A 15,569-nucleotide genomic window follows, 5' to 3' on the forward strand; every position below is an offset into this window, starting at 1 on the left:
TGCGGAACTCGCGGTCCAATACTGGTCCGGTCCGCAGCCCCCGCCAGATACGTCCCTGCCCAGAGGTCATTGCCAACACATTTACAGAGTCATACACTTTGCAAGACTATTCACTGGAATCTCAAACCACTGGACTCGTGAATAAATTCTTTCTCAAGGCCTTTCACACTCTAAACTCTGTTAAAAAGTAATCTGATGCACTTCATGACCATTTATGTATTGTACTGTGTGTGTCTTTACAGGTGTTCTACACAGAAATGAAGAATAATAATCCTGTGAGTAGTGCGATCTTGCTGGAGGTTCCTCTCAGCTTGGAAATGCTGACCACTGTAAGTACACTATAATTTTATCAAAAGTTAATGTGTAATAATGTAACAAGTCCAAGAAAGGAAGGAATATCCGCACACCGTTAGGGATGCGTGTCTCTATCCTATACTGTTTTTTTATTGTACTGAAACTTATTTCGTCCTTGTCACTTCGTGTGACCATTATTCCCATGAAGCTGCTAACAAACAGACAAACTGGATGAAAACAATACCCCTCCATGAGCTGGTAAAATACAGGCAAGACTAGCTGGTTCTTATTTGGAGCAATACTACTTCTTCCTAAAACATAATAGAGATGTGAGAAAATGGAATGTGTAGTGAAAAGCAGTATGTTTAATTTCACTAATGCTTTCAGTAAAAATCATATACCAAATACTGCTTACTGAAGAATGGACCTTTTCTGTTTCTGCACCCAGTACAACACACTGGTATTAGCCTACAAGGCAACCAAAGGCATGCCACCCCCATACCTTCAGAATATTTTGATCTTGTCACGCCATGTGGCCGTTTTCCTTAACAAATAGACAAACCGGATGAAAACAATTCCCCTCCTGTTGGGGCTGGTCAAATATAGGCAAGAAATGTCTGTTTCTTGACCACAAATGTTAAATGTTATTTGGACAGATGCTAGGTTCATTGTTTACCTGGTATCCTAGTTTCTTTGAGGCACTACAGTGTTCTCTCAGCACTCTACTTGTTTGACTATTTACCCTGTTGTTTGTTGATTAGGGTTCATGCTTACTCTGCTCACTCCAGTCTCGCATTTGTAAGTCGTTCTAGATAAGAGCGTCTGCTAAATGCCTAAATTGTAAATTGTACTATTAATTGACCAGCAGTGTTTTTATTTTTTTCTTCTTTTTTTATATAAATATTTTAAAGCAGCACTATGTTTTTTTTAATGAATAAAATGTAATTTTGTCCAATCTGCATGGTAGAGTATGTTAATACAATATAACTTATACAATTGGGGTGGTTGAATTTTGTCTTCCTGCTCTTCTATTGAGACATTTAGATTGTGTTAAAGGTCATGTCTCACCTAGACACAGGATCTGACACGAATTTTGACCTGATGGTCAAAATTCAATTTATCCCCTGAGCAAGTAGGCAGGCTCAATGGTAAACGTTTCAGCACTTGCGCAGGAAACCGGGTTCAAATTCGTGGTAGAAGAGGACAGTTACATAGTGCTGCTTTAAAGTCATGCTGTGTAACTTTTTCAATTAAACAAAATATATGTTTTATATCATCTTTCACTGGTCAATTTTTCACAACAACCCTTCCTCATAAATGTGTTTTTTCCCCCACAATTTCAACACTATTTAGCACTATTTTATTTGCCAGTGTCTGCCCCAGACATTCCTTTGTGAGTGGTACTTCTGTATAGACAAATGCTGTAAAGACGACAGAGCTACGAGAGGTGTCTAAAATTAATGTAACACAGTATGACTTCAACAGATGTTGCCAAGTTCTGGGGAACGGTTGGGGCTTTATTCAGAGTTAGTTGTAAGCATGAGGCCTTGATATAAAGGTAGCCTACTCATTAACATATCGTTGCTGTCTCTCAGAAACTAAATTTTTCCGCTTTTGCATTTTTTTCTCATAAATCAGTGCTATTGAACACCCTTTACATCTGTGTGTTGATTAAAAAAATATTTAACCAATGAAAAGTATTAAAAAGTGCTTCTGACAAAACCAGCTAACTCCATTGGATCCTCAAACTTTCTGCTAAACCAGCTAAGTCCAGCAAAGGGGGGTGGTTTTGTTGACTCCAGGTTCCACCCCCTTTTGACCGCCAACCTCAATGTGAGCTTGGAGGTCCATTCAGCTGTCCATTCCACTTTTTACGGGGCCAGAGCTCAGCTCTGGACCTGTTTTAATGTTCCCCTCTTTTTTCTTCTGCCACTTTTGGCAGTTCTGGCTGAACCGTGCATACGCTTTTTACGAAACTTGGCCATATGGTAGATGGTCATGAAAAACTATCAAGAAATAATTCTCACAATCTTTCGTCAAAAGGTGGCGCTATAGCAAAATGCCAACTTTGAACAGGTACAACTCATGCCCTGTTTGACCTACAGCCATGAAACTTCAATATACATATACGTCTACTCATGATCAACAACTTTCACACTCTGACTTTTGACCTCTGACCTTTAGATCTCCCACCATTTTGAATTATATGAAAAACAGTTAAAACCTATCTCCTCCTGGGATTTTTGAGTAATCTGCACGAAACGTTTTACCCATGAACTTTGGACCTATGCCGACAAACATGTGCAAAAGATTTTCCATAAGTGAAAAAATTAAGCTTTAATGAGCCAATGAATATTGCAGTTTTATGACAATTATTGTGTCCCTAACACATACATGCAGACTCACATTTCTTTGAAACTTTGCGGTAATGTTGAGGGTCATTCCAAATATCACTGAAACCAATCTTATTCCAATTGGTCAAAGGGGGGCGCTATAGCGATTTTTTGAAAATGCAAACTTTAAACAGGCAAAAGTCATGCCTCGTTTGGCCGACAGCCATTAAACCTGCTTACACATGTGCCTTGACTCATGAGGAACACATGTATCACGTTGACCAGTAAGCTCCGCCCTTAGATTGTCCGCAATTTTGAGCAGTTTGAAAAACACTTAAACCCAGGATTTTCCAGCTATTTGCGTGAAACTGTATCATCTGAGTGATCTCCTTTTTCACAGGTTCTTGTCTGTTGGTCCAATGGCTTCTCCCTTAAACGTGTGCCTCAAAACCTGAAGGTTGCCAGTTCAAGCCTCACTTGATGCAGACTCATTTAAGTTGAATTGCACAAAACATGACTGTATCAATGAATACATGTGCAAACGGTAAAGATAACATGAAATGCTTATTTGAGAGTATGTTTTTTCAATGTATGACATACTTCATTGTGAAAATAGCCGATCTACAATATACTAATGCAATTTTGAGCAGTTTGAAAAACACTTAAACCCAGGATTTTTCAGCTATTTGCCTGAAATGGTATCATATGTCTCACCTCCGTTTTCACTAGTTCAGGTCTGTTGGTCCAATGGCTTCCTGCTTAAGTGTATGCCTCACAACCTCAAGGTCGCCAGTTCAAGCCTCACTTGGTGCAGACTTCATTTAAAGTGCATTGCAAACAACAAGACTGTATCAATGAGTACATGTGCAATTGTTAAAGATAACATGAAATGCTTATTTGAGGGTGTGTTTTTTCAATGTATGACATACTTCATTGTGAAAATAGCCAATCTACAATCTCACAACTTTTCAGATAGCAACGTGTTTCTGAGCTTGTAGATCAGCTACTTTCACCAGTTTCAGCCAGGGGCTTGGTTCATGACAGAAGGCAACAATGTATGATCTTCAACAGACAACTTCAGCCTGGACGAAGCTGTAGCACTACAGGTCGTGTCTCAGCCTGTGAGTCCGAAGATCGAGCGTTCGATTCCTGTCAATAGCAATAGGTTGAGGTGTCCATGTGTGAGGTTCTTAACCTGGGATTGCCCCCCTGCGTCCTATGTATGTCCACCTCAGCTGGGTCGAGCTTAAAAGTAATTTCACCTGTTGGAATCATTTGCTTTGTCTCAATTTCAATCTATTCCGTTTCCATGTCTTATTGTGCTATTATTGCACTTTGCTTTTTGTCTGTCTGTCTGTCTCTCTGTCTGTCTCTCTGTCTCTCTGTCTCTGTGTCTGTCTCTCTGTGACTGTCTCTGTCTCTCACTCTGTGTCTGTCTGTCTCTCTGTCTGTCTGTCTCTCTGTCTGTCTGTCTCTCTGTCTCTGTGTCTGTCTCTCTGTCTCTCTGTGTCTGTCTCTCACTCTGTGTCTGTCTGTCTCTCTGTCTCTGTCTGTCTGTCTCTCTGTCTCTGTCTGTCTGTCTGTCTGTCTGTCTGTCTGTCTGTCTGTCTGTCTGTCTGTCTGTCTGTCTGTCTGTCTGTCTGTCTGTCTGTCTGTCTGCCTGCCTGCCTGCCTGCCTGCCTGCCTTTTTTTCTCTCAAGTTGAGTGTTCTATACTTCTATGGCTTATTCTGCAAATTACTTATAGTTTCTTCTTTCTTTTTTCTCTCTGCAAAACCTGGCCCCGTATTATCGCTGCTTGCAGCTATATTTGTTTTTGTCATTTCCTGAATAATGAACATTTTGGAGTTAGCTGGTTGCTGCCGGACAGCAGAGATATTCACATTATATCCCAGTATTGTTTTTAACCTCAAACATTTAAATGACTAACGAGACTAACTGTTCTATTTTTCTCAAAGGGACAATTCGATGGACAAGCAGGCTTTGTGAGTACCATTCTCTTATGTTAAAATATGCTCATGATTAACATACTGTGTATCTCAATGGCTTCATTTGAAAAACTACCACATATGGTTTGTAAGAGTTTTGACTCTTGGTAATCAAAATAATTATTCTGCAGGCATCCGGACAGGTTCAAGGAACGGAAACAAAAACTGGAAACAAAAAATATTTTAGTAGTGACGATACGTACAAGGATACATAATTCATCTGTAATTGTTTAACCAAAACATTAAGAAACATACATTACTGGTTAAAAAACATTATTTTTTCAAACATCTCCGTCCAAACTCCCAAAATCTCTTTAGATCAACATCACGTTTCAGAGTGCCGTCATTGTATCAATGAATGCTCCTAGAGCAACATGCATTTTCATGCCTGAAGTTTATTCTTCCCGTTGTACCCATTGTCAGAGTACCCGTCTGTCTGTCTGTGTCACTTTTATGCCCATATAAGGAGATCTCTGTATCTATCTGCCCTTGTCCCTTTTATGCTATATGTCCATATATGGATCTCTCTATCTGTCTGTATTTCTATATCTCTATCTATCTACCGGCATGGGCATAAAAATATTTGAATATTTAATTATATTATGTACTATTTAATAAATACCCTTTTTTTGCAGTTTAACATTTTTTGCCGGACCCAGGGGGTCTGGCTTACATGAGGCTTTGTACCTGTTTTCTCCATACATGGGCATGGTCACTTTGTCCTTAGGCCCCAGCCATAAAAGTCTGTCCCCCTTTCGTCCATACATGGGCATGTTTTGTACCTGTTTTCTCCATACATGGGCAAAAAACAGGTTTTGGTCACTTTGTCCTTAGGCCCCAGCCATAAAAGTCTGTCCCCCTTTCGTCCATACATGGGCATGTTTTGTACCTGTTTTCTCCATACATGGGCAAAAAACTGGTTTTGGTCACTTTGTCCTTAGGCCCCAGCCATAAAAGTCTGTCCCCCTTTCGTCCATACATGGGTATGTTTTGTACCTGTTTTCTCCATACATGGGCAAAAAACTGGTTTTGGTCACTTTGTCCTTAGGCCCCAGCCATAAAAGTCTGTCCCCCTTTCGTCCATACATGGGCATAGACACAGGCTGACACGTCATGTGAAGTCTGGGTCTGGCAGAACCAGGTCTCCTGGTCTTGTTTTGGACACAGAATCAAATGTTTTTTGGTCATGGTTCACCAGGAGCCTGAATGGCTTGGTTCCAGGCTTAAAATAATATATATAAATATCTCTATGGGAAAAATGAATGGGGTTTCTATCTGTGGCACCACAAAATGGCGGCCACTTCTATGCCCTATATGCTTTTATATATGGGCATATCGGTCGGCTCGGTGGTTGTGGTCAAGTGCCGATCCGACTGACTTCACGCCCGGCACTGTAAGACTACGTGATTTTCTCTTAGAGAGCAAAGCACCATATAAGGTAAGGCAACGTCATCAATACGTTGTGACGAGTCACATCTAGCCTGCAGTTAATATATAAGTCAGGTGAACTGCTGGACTTCATTCATTTTAACTCTGACTTATAAGTGGAGTGAAACAGCTGGTGCACAGTGTTTTTTAAGGAAAGGCATATTAAACCCCCGCACCAGTTGCAATGGCTTATCATAATTAAGCACTTATTAGAGCTCAACTTTGCTTGGCTATACTTTTGAGCTAACTTTTGAGCCCCCCCCTCCATGATGATGCTCAGGTCCAACCACACGCGGACGTACGACGGGGACGGCTACAAGAAACGGGCCGCGTGTCTGTGCTTCAAGAGCGAGGCGGAAGAGGAGGTGCTGCTGGTGAGCAGCAGTCGGCATCCTGATAAATGGATCGTCCCCGGTGGAGGAATAGACCCAGAGGAGGAGCCCGATGTTGCCGCAGCTCGAGAAGTGTGTGAAGAGGCCGGCATAAAGGGGACTATAGGTCGCTTAATTGGACTATTTGAGAACCGAGGGAGGAAACACAGAACTTACGTCTATGCCCTGGTTGTGACGGAGCTGTTGGACGACTGGGAGGACTCTGTCAACATCGGAAGAAAAAGGGAGTGGTTTAAAATAGATGATGCAATACAAGTATTGCAGTCTCACAAGCCCGTGCAGGCCACCTACTTTGAGGCTCTCCAGGAGGGGTGCAGGACAGGCAACAGGTGCAGGGCCGGCAGCAACAGAACGACGCCCTTGGTGGCGACGATGGCTGCTGGGGACCACGTCTCTTCTACCTACAACATTAGCACGAGAAACGGGAGCAGAAGAGAAGGGAGAAGGACTACCTCAGCTAGAGTCTAGACGGGAGGGCACACAGTTAGGTATCTGGGCATGTTGACTCCCCCAGCACCGTGGGATAGATTATCACTTCAGAGATTTCTGGGAAATTGGTTTTCTGCCAGATAAAATGATGTAAGGCCCAATTTGCTCGGTATGGTCAACCTGACACGGTCATCCAAGACAATGCAACCTCGACCTGCTCAATTTCGCCTCTCTTCAAGGTTCGCACTCACCTTGCTGTGGAGTGGGAGTTTGAATGTATCTAGTGTCGCATTGTCAGACAAATCAGAGATCTCCTCCCAGAGGCGTCATGTCAGAAAGAATAGGCTGAGGCAAAAACATATTACTAGGCTACTTACCAAAATAGTGAATCTACAAGTTTCCCAACACTACTATGTTGTGAACTTGTAGATCCACTACTTTCACTATTTGGGGAGGGTGGGGATGTTTGATTTTTATTTGCCTATGATGACGTACCCATAATAGGGATGCCAGGTTGAAAGTGGTTAATGTGGTTGCAGACACGAAAAGATATCTATAACATGTGTCACATGTAGATGGACAGACATGGATTGAGATGCACTCAGAATTGATCTGAAATCAGATGAATCTGTAAACAGAATCTGAGTTGAGGAAAATATGCATAAACGAAATGAATTTGAGGTTAAGTGTGAACACTAAGGGGTTGAGACCCCAAGTGACGCCCCTGTCTCCACCTACCAGATACGTCTAGGGACTTCTTTTTACTTCTAGAACAGCAGCGAGGATGGATCCTACACCCTCTGCTTTGCAAACCAGTCATGTCACCTCACCAGTATGAAGGACTTCCCCAGAAGGCGTTGGATTGGTTCTGCAATGCACCCTTTTTTTTAACTAATTGTTTCCACCCCATTTTAGCAACAAAAGCTTGGAGATTGTCCTCAGTCACTATTGAGTAAAGCGTTTGTAGACTGACTTGTGAGTCGTTCTCACCAACGGAAAGAACGGAAAGGTTCAAAATCAGGGCTGGTTGTAACTTGTATGGGCGAACCCCCCAACCCAACCCAAAAATGTTTTATTTTTACAGTGAGGCTTGACCGATCAGTGCCAAACTTTGTATGCACGCTTCCAGTAGTGGCCACTGAAGTACGTCCACTAATTCTTATTTTTTAATTCATATTTTTATTAGAAAGTTTGGTACATGAAGACAGTGTCCGTTTAACTTAGAACAACACAATTAAAGGATAGCAGCAATATGTCTTGTTTTATTTTATTTTGTTCCAACTAGTTTAGAAGCATTATGTTAGGGGACCAGAAAGGTTAGAATATTGGTTCTGCTCAGAATTAACCTAGAAAAGGTTCGAGGCATGCCCCAGTAGTAATACTTACACTGCCCGATATTGACCTCAGTATCCTAAGATGAACAGACCTCAGCATGTCTGTGGGCGTATCTGTGTGAAGTTCAATGTTTTGTGATTGCACATTGTCCAGCGTTCATTTACCGGCATGGCTCTTCATGAAATCGTCTATAGACTTGGAAAATGAAATGAGCTTTCCATGCTTTTAACTTACAATTGCTCAAAAATAGGACTGGGCATAGCTGTGACTGAGAGATGATTCACTGAAAAAAATATATTTGACATGCACAGATTATCAAGTACAATGCAACTTGACGAGTGGGCATTTCAGCCCGGAACCTTCTGGCTTGTGTGGAGGGACAGGTGCGTTCTAATTGACTAGTAGTAGATCCCATACACTAGACTGACAGATTTTCCCAATTTGGTTCAAGTCCATAGCCTCATGGGATGAGGCTATGGACAGACATCAAACTATTTGAATAATTGTTAGTGTAATAATAGTGCTTCATGCATCTTTGATTATGTGAACAAATAGCCAGGCCAGTGAGGTTTTCGTCATCTTGAGTAAGGGTGCAACCTAGTAATTAATACAACATGCTATTATAATGTGCATTCATAAAATATGGTACGAAGTAATTAATGAAAAGGTCTGCATTGGATTCAATAAATATAAAATATGATGTGCGCATATGCAATTTGTTGTACCCAAAATGATTGTGCTTTGAAAATATAATCCTACTTTCTGCTTTATCCTCACATTATTTGATTTAAATTAAGACCATGGGTCAGGGTACTTTTATTTCTGTCACTCTAGTATTCAGTGCAGGGCACCATAAAGTCATATCTCAAGAAAGATTATTCAGTATATAAAAAAATTAATTAAAATTAATTAAGTTTTTTTGTTCACAAATGGGTTCCCAGACTGCCATAAAAGGAACTAGAAAAGTGTGCTCAGCCACAGATGAGTACAAATCTCTGCCAGAAGGCAGGCCACAATAATAAGACTTATTGTACACTGTCCTATGCAGTAGCGTCAAACTGTGTCTCTGTGCGTGCTTGTGCACACATGCACGTGCGTCAGAGGTGTGCAGGGTACCACGTTGAAAGCAATATTCTTGCCTTCAGCCTGACAGAGACAATAATGGTGCAACAGGTGAAGTATTCAATGCCCCCCCTCTCCCAAAAACGCAGAGCACCCTCTCCCAGAAAATAGTACCTACAGTATGTGCTGATTTGGTTTGTTTGTTTTTTTAACGCTGTGGCTCTGCAAGAGGCTAGTCATCGACGACTGTAACAGGCTGGTTACAAGACCGAGATCTCATTGGAGCCGTGCCATGTTGTTTCTACGTGGGTCCACATGATTTCCTAGTTTTTATTTATTGTTTCGGCCTGGCGAGAGAGTATGTTTTGCCCCCTGTCCGTCCGTCCGTGTGTGTGTGTGTCCGTCCGTGTGTCCGTGTGTCCGTCATTCTGTCATTTTGTGTACAGCTAATCTCCGGCACCGTTGGCTTGATCGCAACGAAACTGTGCACACACACTCCCTGGATGCCAGAGCAGAACCTCTGCCCCAAATTTTTCAAATTAGCCTTTTATAGCGCCACCAGGAGGCCGCTTTTTGCAAAACACACTTCTTGACAGTACTCCTACAGATTTTATCCAAACATCATGCAAATCAGTACACAGTATCTCTATAGTCATGTGATCAACACGGATCTGTCCAATTTTCCATATTTCATCCTGATTGGCTAAGGTTGGCTTCCAAAGTTTGCAGGATTGCTCCGTTTTCAACAAAATGCCTCAAATCATGAACGCAGCTTGCGATTTCCGTGAGATTTCACACGCACATTCCCACTAGGCCGAGGAAGAAATGCCACTTGAAAATGTTCAAATCAGCCTCATGGTGGCGCTATAAATGGACGATTTATGTTTTTAACTATAACTGCACCGATCTGCATGAAACTTTGCACGCACACTCCCTAGAGGCCAAGGAAAAACAACTGACCTGCATTTTTCACATTTGCCTTTCATAGCGCCACCAGGAGGCCGACTTATGTAAAACACATTCTTTGATATTAAGCCTTCAGAATTTATCCAAATTTCACGCACATCGGTACACTTGATCTCTATAGTCATGTGATCACGATGATGTGATCACGATGGATCTTTTAAAATTTTCATATTCCATCCTGATTGGCTAACATTGACATCTAAAGTTTGCAGGAGTGGCCCGTTTTGAACAAAATGCCACAAATCATGAATGCAGCGTCCGATTGCGACACTTTGCATGCACATTCGCACTACATTGAAGAACAAATGCCACCCTTTTAACATTGCCCTATTATAGCGCCACCATGAGGCCAATTTTGCAACACTTTTCTTTTTTATATTACTCCTACAAATTCAAACATCATGCAAATCGGTACACATATAGTCAAGTGATCAAGATGGTTCCATCCAATTTTTCATATTCCATCCTGATTGGCTAATTCCGAACATTGCTGCCCCACAATAACCTACCTGACCTGGCGGAGACCTGTGCTCCGAGGAGCACTTTTTCTAGTTCCTTTTCTTTTCTTCCTTTTCCTTACTTTATTTTTTCTACTTCACTACCCACCCCTCTACACTCTTCTATGCAACCTCTCCCAGGATGTCCATATTGGTACCCTGAAGGTGAACACACAGTACAAAGTCAGCGTTGGGGCGTATGGATGGGCAGGAGAGGGCAGACCTAGTGTTCCCAGAGATGTCAGGACTGCACCACATGGTAAGAATATGCTACTGTGCTGCATGCACGCATGTATATACACACGCACGCGCGCGTGCACGCACGCACGCACAAACACACGCGCGTGGGCTACAACATCTGACTAATAGATTTTTATTTAAAAACAAATTTGCTAGTGAAAGTGTGCAAGTGTGTGGTATGAAATGTTAACATATAAACACAATCTTTGTTCAGTTAACATCATTGCCTGTCTTTCATCCGAGCTTTTGGAGAAACTAAACTTTTCAGTTGCTCATCAGTTCAGCTTTGTGGGAGGGGGAAGTCCATTAATAAACACATTCAGGATTTATTTTGTGTGTATTATTAGTAATTATTCATATTCTTGAGTACTTTGTAATTATATACACACAACACAGACATAAAATATATCCTTTGTTGTTTGTACATATACAGTAGCATAAATGGACCATGAAGTTCAATAGAGTTGGTAATCAAACTAATCTATTCAGTCGTGTCAATTTGTTAATATATAAATGTAAAGATAAAAAAACGCTGATTATTTGATTAATCTAAAAAGCAATCAATAGAATCGTCACTATGAAAATAATCGATAGCTGCAGCTCTAACACACACATGCATCCGGGAGGAAGTGGACTAAGAAAGGGGAGGAGCCAAACCAAGTTACTGTTTCCAAATCCGATGGGTAGGGTTCCCAGATGCGAACAGCCTTTTTGCATGTAGTTTAAGCGCAAGGGGGCGGGGCCGCGGGTGGTGGGTGGGGAGAGAGCCTGGCGACGCGAGCTATGTTAGTGCACTAAGTGGCAGTTCGGGCAAACGCAGTCCCCACAACATCATTTACGATTTTTCAAACAACCGCAGACTACTTTTTTCGCCGATAAAGTATAGTTTTGGACCATGACGGAGGTGCACCGACTCAGCAGACCTTGAGGCCGAGGAGTCGTGCCCGAGCGCCTCCAGGCGCGAGTGCCCGCGACGACTGGCCGATGGTCTGCTAGTCGACTAAGCGCCGTCCGAGTTATGTACCGATAGGCACAGAATCGTAAATGATGTTGTGGGGACTGCGTTTGCCCCAACTGCCACTCAGTGCACTAACATAGCTCGCGTCGCCAGGCTCTCTCCCCACCCGCCACCCGCGGCCCCGCCCCCTTGCGCTTAAACTACATGCAAAAAGGCTGTTCGCTTCCCAGATGGGTAGGGTTTGACTAATTTGCAGTGTTGCCAGATTTCACGAGAGAAACAAGCACCCAGGTTTATGAAAACAACTCCAAAAGAAGCCCTCAATGGAGCTCATGGTTTATTAATGCAGTGCATTTGGTCTGATGTATTTGGATTTATTTATCAATGAATTAATTAGATCTGATTAATTAGCTGATTATGGTCAACAGAATGTGATAGACTCAGTCTCACCTTCCAGTTTTGTTCTCTCGTTTGGCTTTGAGACCATCAATCCATTGATCCGTTTTTCTTTTTTTGTGGTCACGTCATTCAATCTGTGTGTGTGTGTGTGTGTGTGTGTGTGTGTGTGTGTGTGTGTGTGTGTGTGTGTGTGTGTGTGTGTGTGTGTGTGTGTGTGTGTGTGTGTGTGTGTGTGTGTGTGTGTGTGTGTGTGTGCGCGTGTGTGTGTGCGCGCGCGCCTGCGCCCATGGTAACCTGGCGCCCTGCGAAGTGTTTCATTTAATGTTTCATTGTGGAATTGTTCCTTTGTCCCAATAGAAATGTGCATGCCCCCATCGCCCCCCACCCAGCCTATAGTCGCAGCAGTATCTGACACAGAGCTGGCATTGTCATGGCAACAGGGAGAAAGTGAGGGGAGTGCACCAGTCCTTCACTTCCTGGTGGCTTACATCAGGTAAGAAATATTTGACTGATTGCATGATTGATTAATTGACCACTTAAGTCCTACGTAGTCCTATGATGAATAGCGAAAGTACTGTAGCCGATATACAAGTTCACAACATGTTGCAATGCGATACGTTGTGAGCTTGTAGATTGAGTATTTTCGTTATTTGTGAAACTTTTGAAACATTTTCAACACGTTTGCCTATGACATGCCAAACAATAGGGATGCCAGGGTTAAAGTGGTTACTACAGCAAATAAAACTCCTTCCAACGTGAGCTATTTGATGTGTGGATATCTCTCTTAGATTTCACGAGTTACTGTATGTCTGGATCCAGCATGCATCGTATTTGGAATTTAGAGCATGTCTCTTTTGGTATTTCTTCTTGAACTGGACTGTTGTGTCCGCCATTTTTCGGACACACATGCTCTGTGGGTCTGTACAGGAAGTACGCTTGTTTTATCTGGTTCTGGTTATTTGCTACTTTTCAACAATTTGTCTAATCATATCAAACATTATTCACCCTGTTTGGAGAAAGAGCTGAAACAAATTGGCTTGAATGAAAATATTTAATGTTACATTGTCTGTTAAATCTTGTATGTGCTGTTACTTCACAAGTTTGATACATTTTTCTATATAGAATACTATATGGAATAAATAGAAACCTTCTTATATTCGGAATAATTCACAGCACTGCGCTGACTTGCGTGAGTTTGCCTCTTGTCTGTTCAGTGCAGTCCATTTCATTTTGACATCAGGGTCACTGGGGACATGGGAAAGAATTAATTTCATTCTCAGCATAGCAGTCTGGATCCAGATTACAGCAGTGGTCAGGCATTTCAAAACACACACGCACACATGCACGCACGCACAAACATATATTATGCACATTTGTGGCGCTACCCGCCGGGCTCACAGTTTAGTACTCACAGTTTAGTACTGCCTGTACCCATGGGTACAGGCAGTACACATACACATTATGTCTTCACCTTCGCACACACCAAACATATAAAGCTCTCATGTATGTCCTGTCTCTCTCACACACACACACACACACACACACACACACACACACACACACACACACACACACACACACACACACACACACACACACACACACACACACACACACACACACAGCCACACACAACCACACACACTTGCAAAGACCTCACATGTCTAGATTAGCATTTTACTGTATTGTCTGTGAAATTGTAGTCCTGAATAATTAGATTGATGAATAGTCAGCTAAAAAGATTATTTTCAGCTTCTGGACCTCATGTAATGACAAATGAGAGAAAAAGATGTAAGATTAGAGAGAGCTTTTAAAAGGATGTTCAAGTATTGTTCAACTACAAAACTACACAGTCAATACAAGTTATTAAAAATAAACTTGAAGGAAAATAGATCAAAAAGAGGTCTGTGCGAGAGAGAGAGAGAGAGAGAGAGATGAGAGAGAGAGAGAGAGAGAGAGAGAGAGAGAGAGAGAGCGAGAGATGCAAGTGAGAAAAAAATGTGAAAGAGTAAGAGTAAATGGCTGTTCACCATTGTATTTGCTTTACAGTTGGTCTGAACTCTACCATCCACTTAACAATATTTAAAACTGTATGTTTATAGTTATAGATACTAGTGCTCAGCGTGAACAGCCCTTTAAGCTTGATTTATACTTAGTTGCACGCCAGTGTCGTGTACTTAAAATAGCAGATCTACAAGCTCACAATGCGTCACAGTGTGGTGCGTTGTGAGCTTGTAGATCTGCTATTTTTGATGCACATCCAAGTACAAATTTGCCAGAGAGAGAGAGAGAGAGAGAGAGAGAGAGAGAGAGAGAGAGAGAGAGAGAGAGAGAGAGAGAGAGAGAGAGAGAGAGAGAGAGAGAGAGAGAGAGTTTGAGGCAGAGAAACCAGATAAAGTGTGTGTGAGGGATTACACATGAATCACTGTCTGTGTGTGCATGCAGGGGCATGCTCATAGAACAAGAGCCATCTTAGAGGCAAATCTTTCCCCCCACACATCAAAGGAAATATCACTGAACACAGACATTGAGTGATGACGGAGATGACCTTATACAACAAATAGTTGTGGCTTCAGGCGCCTGACCACCAGTACCCCAAAATCTGGACATAGATGGTATAGCTCCAGATGGAAAACAGGAAACAAGACTGCTGCTGTTTCCTATGTTTTCAATTCACTCTCTGGTTAAACGGTTTTTATGTATTTTAATTCTGTCTACTATTCTTCATTTATCTTGCTTCACACTTTAGTTTATTAGTTTTTCAACTCTGGAAATGCTTTATTTACAGCCAGAGTATTCGATTTAGAATTACAATTTGTGTGAAACAGCAGGAGGAGGTCTATCAAAAGATAATCTGCAATCCAAATACTAGATCATTCCCTTAAATGGAAAAGCACAACATAATCCCCTATTTCCTATCTCTAAATGCACAGAATCTGTGTGTGTGTGCGTGTGTGTGTGCGTGTGTGTGTGTGTGTGTGTGTGTGTGTGTGTGTGTGTGTGTGTGTGTGTGTGTGTGTGTGTGTGTGTGTGTGTGTGTGTGTGTGTGTGTGTGTGTGTGTGTGTGTGTGTGTGTGTGTGTTTGCGTGTGTGTGTGTGTGTGTGTGTGTTTGTTTGTTTGTGTGTGTGCCTGCCTGTGTGTATGTCTCGAGAACCGTTATACCAATCGATCAATAATATGACATCATAGTACTGACGTCATAGACTGGCCTCCAAGTCCAATGGGGTACAACAGGTATTGCAAAACCG

General features: G+C 42.0%; 1 protein-coding gene across 1 annotated transcript in view; it reads left to right on the forward strand.

Moving 5' to 3' along the window:
- The window catches only part of egflam (EGF-like, fibronectin type III and laminin G domains), a 41,342-nt gene that overhangs the window by 6,460 nt on the left and 19,313 nt on the right, over positions 1–15,569 (forward strand). Inside the window, exons 3-6 of the mRNA XM_080434395.1 lie at positions 243–329; positions 4,585–4,611; positions 10,865–10,982; positions 12,678–12,813. Coding sequence (XP_080290521.1) covers positions 243–329; positions 4,585–4,611; positions 10,865–10,982; positions 12,678–12,813 — 368 coding nt within the window. The remainder of the gene's footprint in view (positions 1–242; positions 330–4,584; positions 4,612–10,864; positions 10,983–12,677; positions 12,814–15,569) is intronic.

Source organism: Gymnoscopelus braueri, assembly GCF_963280865.1.
Source record: "Gymnoscopelus braueri genome assembly, chromosome: 7".
In the NCBI taxonomy this organism is placed as follows: Eukaryota; Metazoa; Chordata; class Actinopteri; order Myctophiformes; family Myctophidae; genus Gymnoscopelus; species Gymnoscopelus braueri.